The sequence below is a fragment of the Argiope bruennichi genome, chromosome 7, assembly GCF_947563725.1.
Source record: "Argiope bruennichi chromosome 7, qqArgBrue1.1, whole genome shotgun sequence".
Lineage (NCBI taxonomy): Eukaryota > Metazoa > Arthropoda > Arachnida > Araneae > Araneidae > Argiope > Argiope bruennichi.
Window position 1 is genome coordinate 81,504,652 of NC_079157.1, and position 15,720 is coordinate 81,520,371.

General features: G+C 33.1%; 1 protein-coding gene and 2 long non-coding RNA genes across 3 annotated transcripts; all 3 read left to right on the top strand.

The window, feature by feature from the left end:
• The first annotated feature begins 498 nt into the window (after positions 1-498).
• Positions 499-11,453, top strand: LOC129975621 (uncharacterized). Its single transcript, XR_008785038.1, has 3 exons — positions 499-671; positions 4,395-4,623; positions 11,282-11,453. It is a non-coding gene; the product is annotated as an uncharacterized LOC129975621 (long non-coding RNA).
• Positions 11,454-11,619: 166 nt separating this feature from the next.
• On the top strand, positions 11,620-13,068 carry LOC129975622 (uncharacterized). Its single transcript, XR_008785039.1, has 3 exons — positions 11,620-11,755; positions 11,902-12,102; positions 12,815-13,068. It is a non-coding gene; the product is annotated as an uncharacterized LOC129975622 (long non-coding RNA).
• Positions 13,069-13,074: 6 nt separating this feature from the next.
• On the top strand, positions 13,075-14,938 carry LOC129975620 (uncharacterized). Its single transcript, XM_056088702.1, has 3 exons — positions 13,075-13,472; positions 13,604-13,725; positions 14,645-14,938. The coding sequence occupies exons 1-3, from the start codon at positions 13,439-13,441 to the stop codon at positions 14,837-14,839; spliced, it is 351 nt and encodes a 116-aa protein (XP_055944677.1). The 5' UTR covers positions 13,075-13,438; the 3' UTR covers positions 14,840-14,938.
• The last annotated feature ends 782 nt before the right edge of the window (positions 14,939-15,720 follow it).

Below are 15,720 nucleotides of genomic sequence, written 5' to 3' on the forward strand. Positions count from 1 at the left end.
GTAAAGACTATATTACCGACTCTTTGAAGTATCTAAAGAAGTTTTCCCGGAACATTTCAGAAAATATTAATTAGGATTCGGAGCCAAACAATATCATGGTATATCTTCATTGACGCCTATGGTACTGGGCCATCATTTTTTAATGTCCCATATGTGAAAATCTGCTTATAGCACATAAAATAATTACATATGATTGGTAACAATTTTACAGGCCACCTCTACTTCACTTTGCCCTAATTTTCTACAAAATCCGAAAGATATATTTTTAAATGCATCGAAATTATTGTTGCTTATATAATAATACTTATATATACTACATTTCCCCCTTCCGGGTTCGAATTTGGATAACTATTTTTGTAACCCATTTTTTAATATCGGTTTATTGAGTAGTCACCTTGGAAGAAGAGAACGATTTGTGAGAAATTTCAAGACTCTCAGAAACTGATAAATACTCAGAAAATTTGCTAGTTTTCATTTTGTCATTATTTGTCTAAGGTTGAAGACTGATTTTGTAAATTACATAAAATGTCTGAATATATTTGAACTGGAAAGATAATACTATTTATTAATGCTCCTTGTATTGCTGAATATTTTAAACATCTGTGAGTGTTTAGTATCATATTGCGTTTTTAAACCTCGCTCATCATTGATAGCTGACTGAATGATAATGGGTAAGTAATGATGGGTTTTTTTTTCTAGTTCAAACGAATATAGTAACAAAATACGAGTTTTTATTTATTGAAGATTTGAAAATTTTTTTACTGAAATATTAATTCCGAATAAATTTTTTTTCCTAGAAGGTTTATTACTGTCAATAATTCAAAGAGGGATTTTCTTGGAAAATGGAGATCTTTGCATTTTTAAACAATTATTGTGCAAACTATTATTATTTAAATGTCACTATCATTTACTAGACGGCTGAATGAACAATATGAAATACAGTCGCTACAAGCCAAACTCGGACACCACAGAAAAAAAACTTGCTCTGCCAAAATATTTTAGCAAAACTGAATTAGAAAAAAAACTAAGATTTTTTTGACAGTGAATGTATTGTACAACTGAAAACAAAGTCAAATAACGCCAATTCATAAATTATAATTAAAAATTTAATCATAAAATTATAATTTGTGAAAAGGAGTCCGTAAGCCAAACTCGGACATCTCACAATTAAGCACAAAATAATTGCAACTTATTGGGTAAAAATTACTTCCACTTTTACTATTAATGTTATAATTCTTCAGGGGAACTTTCCAATTGTGTTATTTTCATTTATTGTGGAATTAAATAATAATTTAATTAAAAGAGGCCAAACGAGCATTGAGTTAAGAAAATTGGTTATTAAGCATGAAGAAAATGGAAAGTATGTGCCAGAAATATCAGAGATTACCCACAGAAGTCATTCAACGTTTAATGACATCATAAAATGCTTTAAAACCAATAATCATGTAGAAAATATGCCTAAGCCAGCCCACAATAAGATTTTCAAAGAAGCAGATGATCGATATTTAATCAGAAAAGCAAATCCATTACTTAGTGCACCATACCCATCTATTATTGCTAAAAAGGAATGAGGAAAAAAATTTAGCCCATGAACAATATAAAAATGTGGACCATATGGCAGATCTCAATGGGGGGGGGGAAATCGGATAAAAGCTTTTCATAAGAAAGCGAAATCAGACTAAGATTTAAATTCGCAAAATAAGGACTTAAATTCGCAAGGAACATGAAAACAAGGATTTTTCTTGTTGGAAAAATGTCTTATTTACTGGTGAGAGCAAATTCGTCATTTTTGGACACGATGGCAAGCCTTGCGTCTGGAGAAAATCGAAGGCAAAATTTCACACAAAAAAATTTGTAAGCAACTGTGAAGCATGGTGGTGGATCAGTATTGGTCAGGGGCTCGAATTCAACTACTGGATGAGGAACCCTGTATTTTATCGAAGGGAGAATGTATCAGAATGTATACCTCGACATTTTAAAGAAAAATTTTCGATAATATGTGCTGAAACTTTCTCTTGCCAACAACTGGCGATTTTATCAGGAAAAGGATTCGAAACATAATGCTTATCGAGTGCGTTCCCGGCTTCTATATAATTGTTCTCTCGTAATGGACACTCCACCCCAAAGACCCGATATAAATTCCATCGAAAATTTATAGAAATACCTGAAGAAAGTCTGGGAACACACCATTTCCTGTAAAGATGAATTGAAAAAAGTATTTTTGCAGGAATGAAAAAATATTGAAATTAATTTTTGTGAAAAAATTAATTTATGTCTAAGTTTCTTAAAATGGTTATAAAAACAAGGACTTGCATATAAAACAATTATTCATTTGAAATATTTACTAGTTTTTAAAACTTTCTTATCCGTCCGAGTTTGGCTTGTGCATTATTTTTTCTTTTATTTTGCTTTTTGCCATAATATCTGGTTAAAATGAATGAATTTAATTTTTGTTATTTGCTTTCATAATTGCAATAAATAAGCTATTGAAAATTCATTTAATTAAATTTCTTATCATTTTTAGTTTACAAATTTTGATTGTATTAGTATCTTTTCCTTGGTGTCCGAGTTTGGCTTGGAGAGACTGTATGAAAACTTCGCTGAATTCTTAATTTTCATAAACCTGAAGAAATCTTACGAAAAAATATATATATATATATTAGTTTTGCGTAGAACTCCTATTGATGCTATTACAATTCCTCTATTTTTCCATATCTTTTATTAAAAAATGATTTATTTTAATGCCTTAGAAGAGTACCTAGATAGGAAATGAACAGAATTCAGCTCGTCATTCGACTAAGGCCTTAGTAGCTTCATTTTTAATTTTCCTGTGAATAATCCCTGTTTATTTCAAAGTTAAAAGAAAAAAAAAATATAGTGTCGCAAATTGCGATAATTTGATTTCCATTCTAAATTTCTTTTCTTTACTTAATCAGCTGCACATCTGTACCTATGCGAATAGTTCAATTTAAATGTAAAACGGTGCATTGTGAAATCCTCCGGAATTTAGCTAAAGCGCATTTCAAGCCTTTTGAATTTCGAGTATATCGCTGTTTTTTTGAGCAAATTATAAACGGTTGCATGTCTTCTGCATGATAAATCTAGCAATAATGATAGGTTCTTGTATGTGGGATTCGATATCCACCAACATCCAAATGAACTTGCTTGTGGCAGCCTAGAATTAAAATACTATAAAATTAGCAAGACAACATTTCCCTTCATTGAAAATATTTTAAGAAGCAGTTATCTGCATTTCTACTAATAGCAAAGATCAGGTGTGTATCGGCACTCTCCAGAACGAACCATTTGAACTATAGCTACCAAATTTGGTATACATATATACTTTAATGGGTACAAATGCGCGCCTCAGACCGATTTTTTTAAACTTTCATTAAAACCTTTATTAAGAGTTAATCAGAATTTGGGAATTTTTTGAAATAACTTTCCGAAATACTATTGCATAAAGAAATTATTACCTTTTCAAAGTAAAAGAATTTTTCTCTAATGATATCACTTTATTGCCCAATTGAACTTTTCCAAAGTCGTGGATTTCTTAAATACTTAGAATTAGAGAAATAGAAATCTCAATTTCATGATCATTACATTTTGTGAACGCGTTCAAAGCCGTGGGCGTCACCGATGGCTCTTGTGAAATAAAATGATCAAAACGTGATTATATACCACAACATACTTCTTGTAGATAATATTTCAGAGTTGTATTTATCGCATAGAAAAAAGCTCACTGTGGCACCACAGGAAAACCCTGTAAAACTATAAAAGCTTTCAAAAACGAACACTTTTAAAACGTATTTGTGCGGAAATATTTGTAGAAATGCCAATGAAAGTTCATTTATATCCCCTTCATCTTATGTGAAGTGTTATTAAAATCATAGGACTATAATATCTTGATATGTTAGGAAAAGATCATGTTTTTTGACACGCAGTGAGATGTTCATATATTTTAATATTATTCTATTGCGCTTTTAACATAGTTGTTGCATCATCATTTGGTGCAGCTTGGTCAGCTCTAGCCCTTGTGCCATGAAAAATTATTCATTCAATCTTTTATATTTCCTATGTTATTGTAAAGCTAAACAAAGCAACTCAAGGGTTAATTTTTATTATTGTAAAATGACTATTGACTGGTCTGGTAAAAATAATATTGACTGGTTTGGTGGCCCATATTAAAGAGGCGCAGTAGAGTCCCACTTTATCAAGCTTAATTCGTTACCGAATTTTCTTCGTAATACGAAATGCCTGTGAAGCGAAAAGATCTTTTCCATGTGAATGAAGATAAAATAACAATGTTCCAATTAAAAAAATTGAAGAAAAAAAGTATAATTCTTACTGCAATTTATAATTTTCCCAAATATTAATCTGAATTTCCTTTCCAGCTCGCCATTCTGCAAAAAATAAATTGGACTACAACGGAGTGCCACCTTCATCTTCATACCCGATTCTCATTATGTGATGGATTGCACACATAGAAACTCGTCGCTACAAGCGTCATTCTTCCAATTTCTCCACTGAAAAAGTACTGCTGGATCCAGACTTGGTGTGAGGAAAGAACATCATCTAAATCGCATCACACCGTGCCATGCCATTTTTAGATGAATGAGGAAGGTATTTTCTTATCGATTTCCTACTCTATCGTGTTAGACTAACCAGGTATGTCTATGTAATTGTGGTATCTCACCAGCTTAGAGATTGCATGCATCGAATATTCAGAAGTTGTAAATGTTTCTTCCTTATTCTTTCAAAACATCAGTTTTAGGTTTTAATGCCTTCCAAGAATATAAAAGTGGAGCATATTTAATTCCAATCGAAATAATTTTAAAAGTACACGAAAGGCAATTTAAATACGGAGCAATCGAGTCCACTTTCAGAAATGAATGAAACGCTGAAGCTAAAAACGAAAGTTGAATATTATTCTGAACAATTATTTTTCAAATCATTAAAGTAAATTTTCCAAAATCGCACACAATGTTATTCAGTTTCAATCCAGTAATTTTAGTTATTTTTTTATTTGAAGATAAACTATCCACTGTACATGGATTCTTCATAAAGGGCTTTTATTTAAATCCCGGTATAGTTTCATCTCGGTATATTTCTAATTTATACAGAAAATTTCATCGTACCTGCATACAATTCTTGTAGCTTCTTCCTAATACCGCTTTTACTTATTTCAGGCAATATATTATAACGCGATCTAGTTTTGCTGATTATATGCTGTTATTCAAACTTTTGCTTATGAATAGTGATATGGAAAATCGCGAATTGAGTAGTACAAATTAAATTTTTCAGCTGGAGAAATTGTCAAAGTTAGTTTGAATACTTAATCGAAAGATGAATTTGGGTGTTGCTGCACCTAAAAATTAGTTTTATATTGGATAATTGATGTCAGGGTCAAGGCAGAATTTCAACGAATCCAAGAACTGTTTTGTAAGAAGAGGAATAAAATATTGGTACACATTTTAAAACTCCAAGCATTAATGCTATTAATTTCCTGCACGATAGAACTGAACGATTTCATACTTTCTATATTTAAAAAAATGATTTAGTGTTAAATGCTTAAGAACATCTCGGAAACTTCGAGGTGAAAAAATGTTGATGAAAACGAAACTTTTCTTCTGGATGGTAAAAATGTAAAAGCAGATAGGGAAAAGAATTTTTTTAGCCTTACAAATAGTTTGTCGAATTTTTTAAAATGATTGATTCCTAATGAGTAATAAGTCAACTTTTTCAATTCTATCGTAAATAGGAGCAGAAAAATATAAAAAATTATTGAAACTAATTATTTCTTTATCATTTCGAAGGGTTTAAGGGCATTGTTTTGTAAATAGAGTAGGAATGAAATTCTTCTCGTTAATTTGTATCTCGAATTTTTAGTGCATTTTTAAATTGCCGATAGTTACCTCAAACATTCTCTTGCTGTTTGAACTAATTTTGTTTCTCTTTAAATTTTCTTTAATTGCGCAATCCTCTTTCACAAAAAATAAGGCAATTTTTAAATTTCTTTTTATTAGTAGTATAGGTTTTTCCAATTTATTTTGATATCATTGGAGTAAGCTTATATTAATATTAACAGAATATATATTCAATAGAAAAAAATCTAAATTGCCTTAACATATTTTGTATTTTTCAATTCTTATATATTATATTTAGCGCTATTTATTTAGTATTCAATTTTATTTCTTACTGCTCTTCTTTATTCCCTCAAATCATGTATTTTCAGGCATGCTAACACATGAAATTAGCTGTTATAACATTTCAGTGAAAATGTATTATAAACACTTTCCGCCCTGAAACTAACTTCGTTAAATTAATTTTAGAATTCAAACTGTTATTAGCTGCAATTTAGAAATATATATGTAGTCTTGTATCCATCTGAGCACCACCTATATTTGAAGTATTTTCTGATCGTATATTTGAAAGAATAATTTAAAGAAATGCCAATAAAAATGTTAATAACAGCGCTGCATGCCTCGCATCAATTTCTTGCATCCAAATATGTATTTTTAAATTTAAAAATCAAATCATTCGTGAATTATTCAATACAAACATCGCATTAATGAAAATTTTATTTATTCATAATGTATTTTGATTGCAATGAATCGAATTTGTTCAGAGACAATAATCGGGAATTGTTTGAGATCCGATTTGGCCAAGCTGGTATTGCACTTTGAGAGAAATCTAACATTAAAATTTATAAATTGGCAGGAAGGCAGTACAAGGGATAGAAAATTTTCTTATGGAATTTCGAAAGTTAATGCTTTCAAACAAATGACGGAACTTCTTCTATTTACTATTCTACTATGTTTGAATAAATGTGCCGCTCATCAAAGTAAGCAAGAAAACCCCTGGGTCCAGTATTTTTTAAATTCCATTTTGGTGCTAATTTCAATGCTAAATATTTGATCTCATCAACGCAAGGGGGGGGGGTACTGTCATATGTTTTGCTCATAGTTTGAAATGTACAATGCGAATGAGAAAATTGTCTAGTGATGTACATTGAATATGGTATGCAATGATTGCAACATAGTCGAAAATGGAAATGGTCAATGGGAGATATGAAAGTTTGATCAGTTACTTTCTCATCGGTTAGGGAGAGAAATCATTAGCTGGACCAATTATCGAATACTATATTTCATGCTGAGAATTTACTGTAATTTAATGTTGTTGTTTATGAAGTTAGTAGCACACGTAATGAATTTGTGAGGGTATGAGAATTGTGGACTAGAGTTATTGTTGGCAGTGCGGATGACACTTTGGGAGAATCATGGACAGGAGGTGTAGCTGGTGACTTGGATAATACGTGAATTGTTTCGAAGTTGTTTGACAAAGACATAGTTGTGTGCCTGGATTGTAGTTACGAGGGTGATGTTGGCAGCAGCTCGGGAGACGTGTGTGAATTGGGATTTTGAAGCATGTCGGAGGTAGCCTGAATTGTGATTTCGAGTGGTGTTGGCGGCGGCCTGGGTAATGCCTGAATTGTGATTTCGAGAGTGGTTGTTGCCGTCCGGCCTGGGTAATGCCTGAAATGTGATTTCGAGAGTGGTGTGTGTTGGCGTCCGCCTGGGTAATGCCTGAAATGTGATTTCGAGAGTGGTGTGTGTTGGCGTCCGCCTGGGTAATGCCTGAAATGTGATTTCGAGAGTGGTGTGTGTTGGCGTCCGCCTGGGTAATGCCTGAAATGTGATTTCGAGAGTGGTGTGTGTTGGCGTCCGCCTGGGTAATGCCTGAAATGTGATTTCGAGAGTGGTGTGTGTTGGCGGCGGCCTGGGTAATGCCTGAAATGTGATTTCGAGAGTGGTGTGTGTTGGCGGCGGCCTGGGTAATGCCTGAAATGTGATTTCGAGAGTGGTGTGTGTTGGCGGCGGCCTGGGTAATGCCTGAAATGTGATTTCGAGAGTGGTGTGTGTTGGCGGCGGCCTGGGTAATGCCTGAAATGTGATTTCGAGAGTGGTGTGTGTTGGCGGCGGCCTGGGTAATGCCTGAAATGTGATTTCGAGAGTGGTGTGTGTTGGCGGCGGCCTGGGTAATGCCTGAAATGTGATTTCGAGAGTGGTGTGTGTTGGCGGCGGCCTGGGTAATGCCTGAAATGTGATTTCGAGAGTGGTGTGTGTTGGCGTCCGCCTGGGTAATGCCTGAAATGTGATTTCGAGAGTGGTGTGTGTTGGCGTCCGCCTGGGTAATGCCTGAAATGTGATTTCGAGAGTGGTGTGTGTTGGCGTCCGCCTGGGTAATGCCTGAAATGTGATTTCGAGAGTGGTGTGTGTTGGCGTCCGCCTGGGTAATGCCTGAAATGTGATTTCGAGAGTGGTGTGTGTTGGCGTCCGCCTGGGTAATGCCTGAAATGTGATTTCGAGAGTGGTGTGTGTTGGCGTCCGCCTGGGTAATGCCTGAAATGTGATTTCGAGAGTGGTGTGTGTTGGCGTCCGCCTGGGTAATGCCTGAAATGTGATTTCGAGAGTGGTGTGTGTTGGCGTCCGCCTGGGTAATGCCTGAAATGTGATTTCGAGAGTGGTGTGTGTTGGCGTCCGCCTGGGTAATGCCTGAAATGTGATTTCGAGAGTGGTGTGTGTTGGCGTCCGCCTGGGTAATGCCTGAAATGTGATTTCGGGAGTGGTGTGTGTTGGCGTCCGCCTGGGTAATGCCTGAAATGTGATTTCGGGAGTGGTGTGTGTTGGCGTCCGCCTGGGTAATGCCTGAAATGTGATTTCGAGAGTGGTGTGTGTTGGCGGCGGCCTGGGTAATGCCTGAAATGTGATTTCGAGAGTGGTGTGTGTTGGCGGCGGCCTGGGTAATGCCTGAAATTTGGTTTTGGACGATTGGTGATGTGCGAAATATGTTTGATTTGTGGTTCGAGGTTGGCATTGTGTTGATAATTATGTATAAATTGATATTTCGGAAGTGGTGTTAGCGGTGTGGATAATGAGTGTCTGCATTGATTGGAGCAGTGTGGATAATGCGTGTGTCTGAATTGTGATTTCGACGGTGATATTGGCGGTAGCGTGGGAAATGCGCAAATTGTGGTTTCGGAGTAGTGGTGGCGTGGTGCGTGTATGTTGCCACCAAAAGATGTATTGGTGGCTACGTGGCTTAAAGCATGAATTGTTTCAGAATAGGTGTTGGTGACGTAGATAACAGGTGCTGGTTTGCTTGAGTTCGAATGATAAAAATTTAAAATACTAAATGGAAAAAAATCGATGATATAATTGTGTACTACCCAAAAAGGCAAAACTTGTTTTCATTTAACCTAGTTTAGTTTCACATCACGAACAATATTTCGATAGTAAGAAGGAAGAGCTTGAAATATTGCTTTGAAGTAGAAAAATAATTGAAAAAATGTTTAAAAGAATGCTTATGCAATTTAAAAATAAACTGGGTTTAAGATTTAAGAAGGGCTTTGTTTATAACTTAAAATGAAACTTTTTGAATCCCATTCAACCAGCTGTTACGGGGTTTTTTTCTGATGGCTATAAGACTCAATAATAAAGACGATCTTCATTTTGCTTTAGAAAAATCAATAGAAATGTTAAACAATTAATGGATAGATAAATCAACTGAACTATTGTAATTGGTTTCGTGACAATTATTTCAAAAATGCTTTAGTAATGAGAACTCGAATCTCAAGTCAATAAATGCAATCCATAATAGTTGTAACTAATAACTGAAACTCTGTATGATGCTAGAAGAATCGACGCATAAAAATTTAATACATACTTTCTAGGCTGAGGAGCAGAATCGATTCAAATTCATATTTCGTTAAGAGATTTGGCTGACAAAAGTCCTAGAAATTCAAAGCTTATCCGTTACCGAGTCCAATAAAAATACTTGTAATCCTCATAAATTTAATTGAAATATTTTTATGGACCTTTTTTCAAATATTTGCAATTTCTTCGAATAATATTCGCATATTCTCATTTAGGAGGCATAGAAGCAAATGATAGCTAACTGGAATTAACCTTAAAATCATTTCAAAATATTTAGAACTCCGATTGAAAGTTGCCTTTTAATCATCCTTTAAATATTTGTTAGCAGTTCTTGCCATCTAGAACAATAAAAGCTCCGTTTCCATAATGTTCATTTCTGAAGTATTTCGGTCTTTTAACCACTTTTCTTTATAAGTCTTGGAATTAAAATCGGTATATTTTATTATCTAAATAATCTTGTCGCCGTCTATTTTATTTTTGTTATTCTTTATATGTTAACTATTCCTCTAGTTGACGCAGTAATTTGACATTCCATAGAAAAAAAATGCGATTCGATTTTGAATATCGGTCAATCCTAAAATAAGCTTTTTTGAGATGGAAGGCATGCAATTTCTTCTGGCTAAAGTAGCCGAGTTTATTTGAACTTCTTAACTTCGAGAATTTAGAAATTAAATTTGTTCCTTATCACAATCAAAAGGAATTTTAAATAGCGTATATCGAATGCGGGGGTATTTTAATGTTATTTGAATCCAAAGTCAATTATCGGCTAGAACAGGCACAGGAAAAATTCGAACAATTGCATTAATTGAGTATTAGAGATTAATTTATTGGGTATTCGAATTGAAGAAAGCGCATTAAAATGAAGTTTTCTGGACTTATTTAGACATACACTTCTGTATATTTAGGTACATGAAGAAAATTGCTTTTCTCAAATCTTAAAATGCTGTTTTAAGACAAAGCTGTTTGTTGTATTTGAATGTAACTTTGCTTATTGTAATTTTTTAAAAAAGCACGAGATGATCTTATTTCTGTAGGTTTTCACTTTTGGAAATTTAAAAACGATAATATTTACTTTCTGAATAGACAGAATAGACTATGCTCTGAACATTAAGTTTCGATTCAGTTTATTCTACAAAAGGATCTTCCGTCAGAATAATACTCGCATATATCTGAAAACGAATCATTAACAGTCAGTTGTCCTTTAAAATATTTTTAAATAATTTGAAAGTCTAACTGTAATTAAAATCTGCACGGTTGATGCCTAGATTGAATGTGGAAGAAACCTGATTAATATCTGGATATTCCATACATGTTTCTAAACGACGTGAATAGCACAATTATATGGATTTTACATGGTACAGTCTCAAAACGGCAGGGGGCAAGAACTATAGCGATTGTTTTCCTGTGCCATTTTCTACAAATGTGCTGAGTGAATTTGGCTAGTTCTTTGCATAAAAATAATAGGAACCTTACAGATCTTCTATTTAAACTGTTTAACTGATATTACACAATTTCTGTTGAAATATTAACTTTTTCACTCATTTAAATGAAATGAAACTCCATAGATATCATCAGCGAAGCCAAGTTGTCTGCAGTTGTTCTTGGAGCTTTTAACTATAGGCATTTGTGTTTACTGGAACTATGGCAATACATCATTTCTCATATATAGAGTTACTTTTTCAGCTGTAGACAAATAGCACAGATAACAGCTGTCTGGATTTCCAGAAAGCGTTTTCGTTTTCAGTTTGGTACAGAAGTAATATCGGTAAGTTGCACTATTTAAGATGATAAACATAATGAAATGAAAATTAAATGCAATCATTTGATTTATCAATTGATAATTAGAACTATAACAATTCATTTCTCTCTTTTATTAGTTATTCACAGGGAAGACAACCTAGAACTCTGAATCAATGCCATTTTGCCTGATAAACGATGCCGTTTACCATCAGTATTTTCTCAGTTCCTTAGACATGCCATCCATCTAGATAAATTATGATTGGAAAATGATGTTGGAGCATCAGAAATTCAAGGACTTGGTAAGTTTTCAAATTGTATTAAACTGGCAAAGCGATATGGCTTTTGGAAACAAATATAATTGGTTCGTCTAGAAATAAAAACTTCCGGGGGTTACAAAAAGATGCGAAACATAATTATTTGGAAGAAATCGTAATTTTTTTTTCAGATACTTCCCATCAAAAGGACTACAGGAATTGAAATACGTGTCATACCGTTAAATTAATTTCTATGCGTGGGTCTTTAATTGTTTGCCAGAGAAGGGAGTCAGCATGTGATGTCGTCCGTCGCTAAAGAAATATTGCTTGGGCAGGAACATTTTCGATCTATCCCAACGTTTATAATAGGGCAAAAAAAAATATACTTCTAGGTAAGTTTGTTTCTTCTCTGTATGGTTGGCGTTAAATTTACTTTTTGTAATGACCACAAACGTATTACTATTATTTGAAAAATCAATAAATTATTTTTTGATCCTTTATTACCGTAAGTTAAGGTTTTTCCTAAGGCCATCAAACTTTTTTTCAAGCATCTAATAAGATCCTATAAAATCTGAATTGAAACCTGACAAAAATAAAATTGAATGGTTCTTTAATCAGAAAGATATTTTAGGTCTCGGCATAATGTGGGCCCTTTTTGAAAAGCGTTCTAATTGTTGGCGAATAAACCTTATATGTAATCAATAATTGTGTTTAAAGGAAAATTAATAAATTGGGTGATCTATTTATTTTCTTAAATGAATGCTTATATCTCTCGGGGAAAAAAAATGGGAGTGTCTTTTATAGAAAGAATAAATGAAATGGTTAGATGAATTGTTTTGCAGATGTATTTCAAATAATATGAACATTTTCATTTTTAGAGAGAAAGAGGAACAGATGCGAATTTTCAGATTTTTCTAATTAAAAAACCGAATTCATTTCCTTTCATCAATGAAAATAGCAAGCGAATTCTCTTCTGGTTTTTAAATTATCGCTGTATATTGAAGTAGCAAAGCTAAATGGCATATATTCCTGCATTTCACCGTATTCTTGATGCATGGTTCCATATCCGTAGTTTTAATTATTTAACTTTTTTTTTTTTTTCAGATATTGACTGAAATGACCACTGCTGAACAAGAAATATCTGAAGCCTTCAAGCGGTTATTGGAATTTGGACCCTTTTAAAATTAAATTATGAACGGAGATCCAACAGATTTAATTGATAGTTCTTAAAAGGCTTGAAATACCAATTTCAAAATGCATCATCTTTAGTACTCACAAATTATAGAACTTAAACCCAATCTGCACAGTGGATTGAAAGCGAACGAAACGTTTATAATCTCTCCTTATTCCAGACAAGTGGCTTCTAAGTGACGAGGTCAGAGTTATGTTGGTTTAAAATGTGTAATCTGTGATAAGAAAATCATGGTGATTTCTTCTGATACTGTTGTCAATAAAGGAACAAATGTGAATTCAAATGATTTTTGGAGCCATGCTAGCAAGAGCTTACGAGATAACATCCATTTTCACCACTTTACTTATGCATAAATAGTGAAGCAGAACATCTCGTAAATCAACATCATATGCATCTGACACTACAGCAACATACAGTGCGAAGAAGTCGACTGATGACATTAATTTGAACAGCAGCATAACGGTGCTTCCCTCTGCGGAATGAATGAATGATCTTTATAGTTCCAGCTACAAATTCTATGTATAGAAAATATCTGGATGCCCAGAAAAGAATGGTGCGATAGTGATTTGGGTAAGTGGTATAAATTTATAGTTATCATATCAAAATGAAGATTAGATGCAATCATTTGATTTGACAATCGAATAAATAAAAAAAAGTACTTTTTATTTTGGATAGACAGCTTATTGATTCCATTTTTCTAGGGGGAAAAAAACCCATCAGAACTTGGAATCGTATAGCTTTTTCGATTCCAAACTCTAGCCATCAAAATACATTGCGCTTTATTCGGGGAAGATATTCTCTTAAGATGACATTCAAGGACGTGGTAAGTTCCTGAATTATAATAATCTCAAAAATTTGACATTGGCGAATCTTCTTATTTGGGACCTTCAAAAAATGTCCTGAAGCAGTAAAGATACCAAAACAATAACTTCCTCGAAATTGAAAGTCTACCGCATGTTGTATTCACAAGAGATACGGTGCATGGCCAGAAACCTTTCCGACCTGCGCATGTGGGAGATAAGTAAAAGATGTTTACGTGTCATTTTGTTTCGTGTCTTCTTTCATCCTCGAGTGGATTCTTTTTTTGAAACGAATCAGACTTAATGCGGTTAATATTTAAAATCTTAGTTAACCGTAGTAATCGGTACATACTGATATTAGTAAGGTCGCAAGTCATTTTCATGTATTTAAAAGACAACAAAGAAAATTTCATCGAAAAACCTACGAAAGAAATATTTTTCAAACGCAATTTGGGTCATGTTTTCTTCCTCTGCACGCATGCATATGTTTAGAGAGCCCAAGATGATTTTTCGAATGTTTTGAGGACATGGAAGAATAACCTATTGACTACACGGCTGAATACAATGACTGTGACTACTGGAGGACTATTTGAGCATTCATTATTCGCACCACTTCTCAGCCTCGGAGAATAAACATTTCAGAAAAACGGAAGATCCTGAACGAAATCATTTATTTAGCTAATGATTTAAACGCAATTTTAAAATTATAAGTTTCATTTTTAAAACGAGAATAGGTAGGTAAAGTGAGATATTAGGAAATCTATATTTTAAAAGAATTTTTATTATCACTTCTATGAATAACGAAACGGTAAATAAGTTCTCTTTTTTTAGACTTTTGAATCATTGATTTAAAGAGCAAAATAAAGTCACTTCTATTTCAGCATTTAATGTTATTCTTGATATTTTCAGATTTATATTAATTCAAATATTTAATCTTTTCAGATATTGACAATCGGATATTTAATCTACACAGACATAGTTTTGACTAAAATGATACAGTGGATGGCATCCGGAATCTTCAGCAAGTGCATATTTGAATTAGGAGTAATGAAGTATTGGAAGGAGATCCAACATACGCAGTTTATAATATTAGACCAAACCCAAAATGCTTGTATTGTACCAAAATATTATCAATGATCTATATAGTGGATATGTGAATACATGTGTGATTAGCGATATTTTAGGATATCAATACATGTTTTATTCTTCTATTTTTAAGGTGTAGAATATTTATATATTTCTGGAGAATTCTTTCAATCAGTGAAGTAATTCTTTTTGAACTTGGAACACATTTAAGAGCATGGAATGTACATCATTCAGAACATGTTTGGCATTTGAATCAATATTTCATCTTTAAAAAATTTTTTAAATTGTTATTTATATACAAACTTAATAGCTTTTGGTACATTTTATTTCTTCAAAGTTGACACTGGTTTTCTACTACTTCAGAAGCAAGCAATTTTTAAAACAAAATAGATTTTTGAAAAAAAAATTATGTCGATAAATTAAAATTTGATAGTATATTTTATTTTTATCTGTTATCTAAATCCAATTTTCAACAACACTGAAAGTTTAATTCTTTTCCATATGTATGAATTTCATTTGTAACCATAATCACTTGTTACATTCTGTTAAGTTAACAAGCATAACTCTCACTGATCCAGAAATATAGGCAGGATCTCAAATGTAATTACATAAAATAAAGAATAAACTTAATTTTCATGGTACATTTCTCAATCATTGTCAATGGAGAATGCATATTTGCGCTTGTGATTTTGTTAAGATTATTTTTCATCTATTGTCATAACATAATCTAAAAATTTAAATTCCAATTATCAACTGATTAGCTCATATTTCTTCATATTTGCATAACTGTTTTCTGTATAGTTTTTAATTTATTAAGAAGTTTTATGAAATTGGAATTCTGTATTTCCATTTTGTACTTAATGTCAATGCTGCGGAAAACAATTTCATTATTTCATTCATTTCTAGAGCTTCACATTTTGCTTCTGAAATGA

What these genes read in the sequence shown, in the direction of transcription:
- LOC129975620 (XM_056088702.1), top strand. Translation starts at nt 13,439, where the DNA reads ATGCCCAGAAAAGAATGGTGCGATAGTGATTTGG. An exon ending in ATGGTGCGATAGTGATTTGG is followed by an intron (nt 13,473 to 13,603) that starts GTAAGTGGTATA and finishes CCATTTTTCTAG; the next exon opens with GGGGAAAAAAACCCATCAGA. An exon ending in AGATGACATTCAAGGACGTG is followed by an intron (nt 13,726 to 14,644) that starts GTAAGTTCCTGA and finishes TAATCTTTTCAG; the next exon opens with ATATTGACAATCGGATATTT.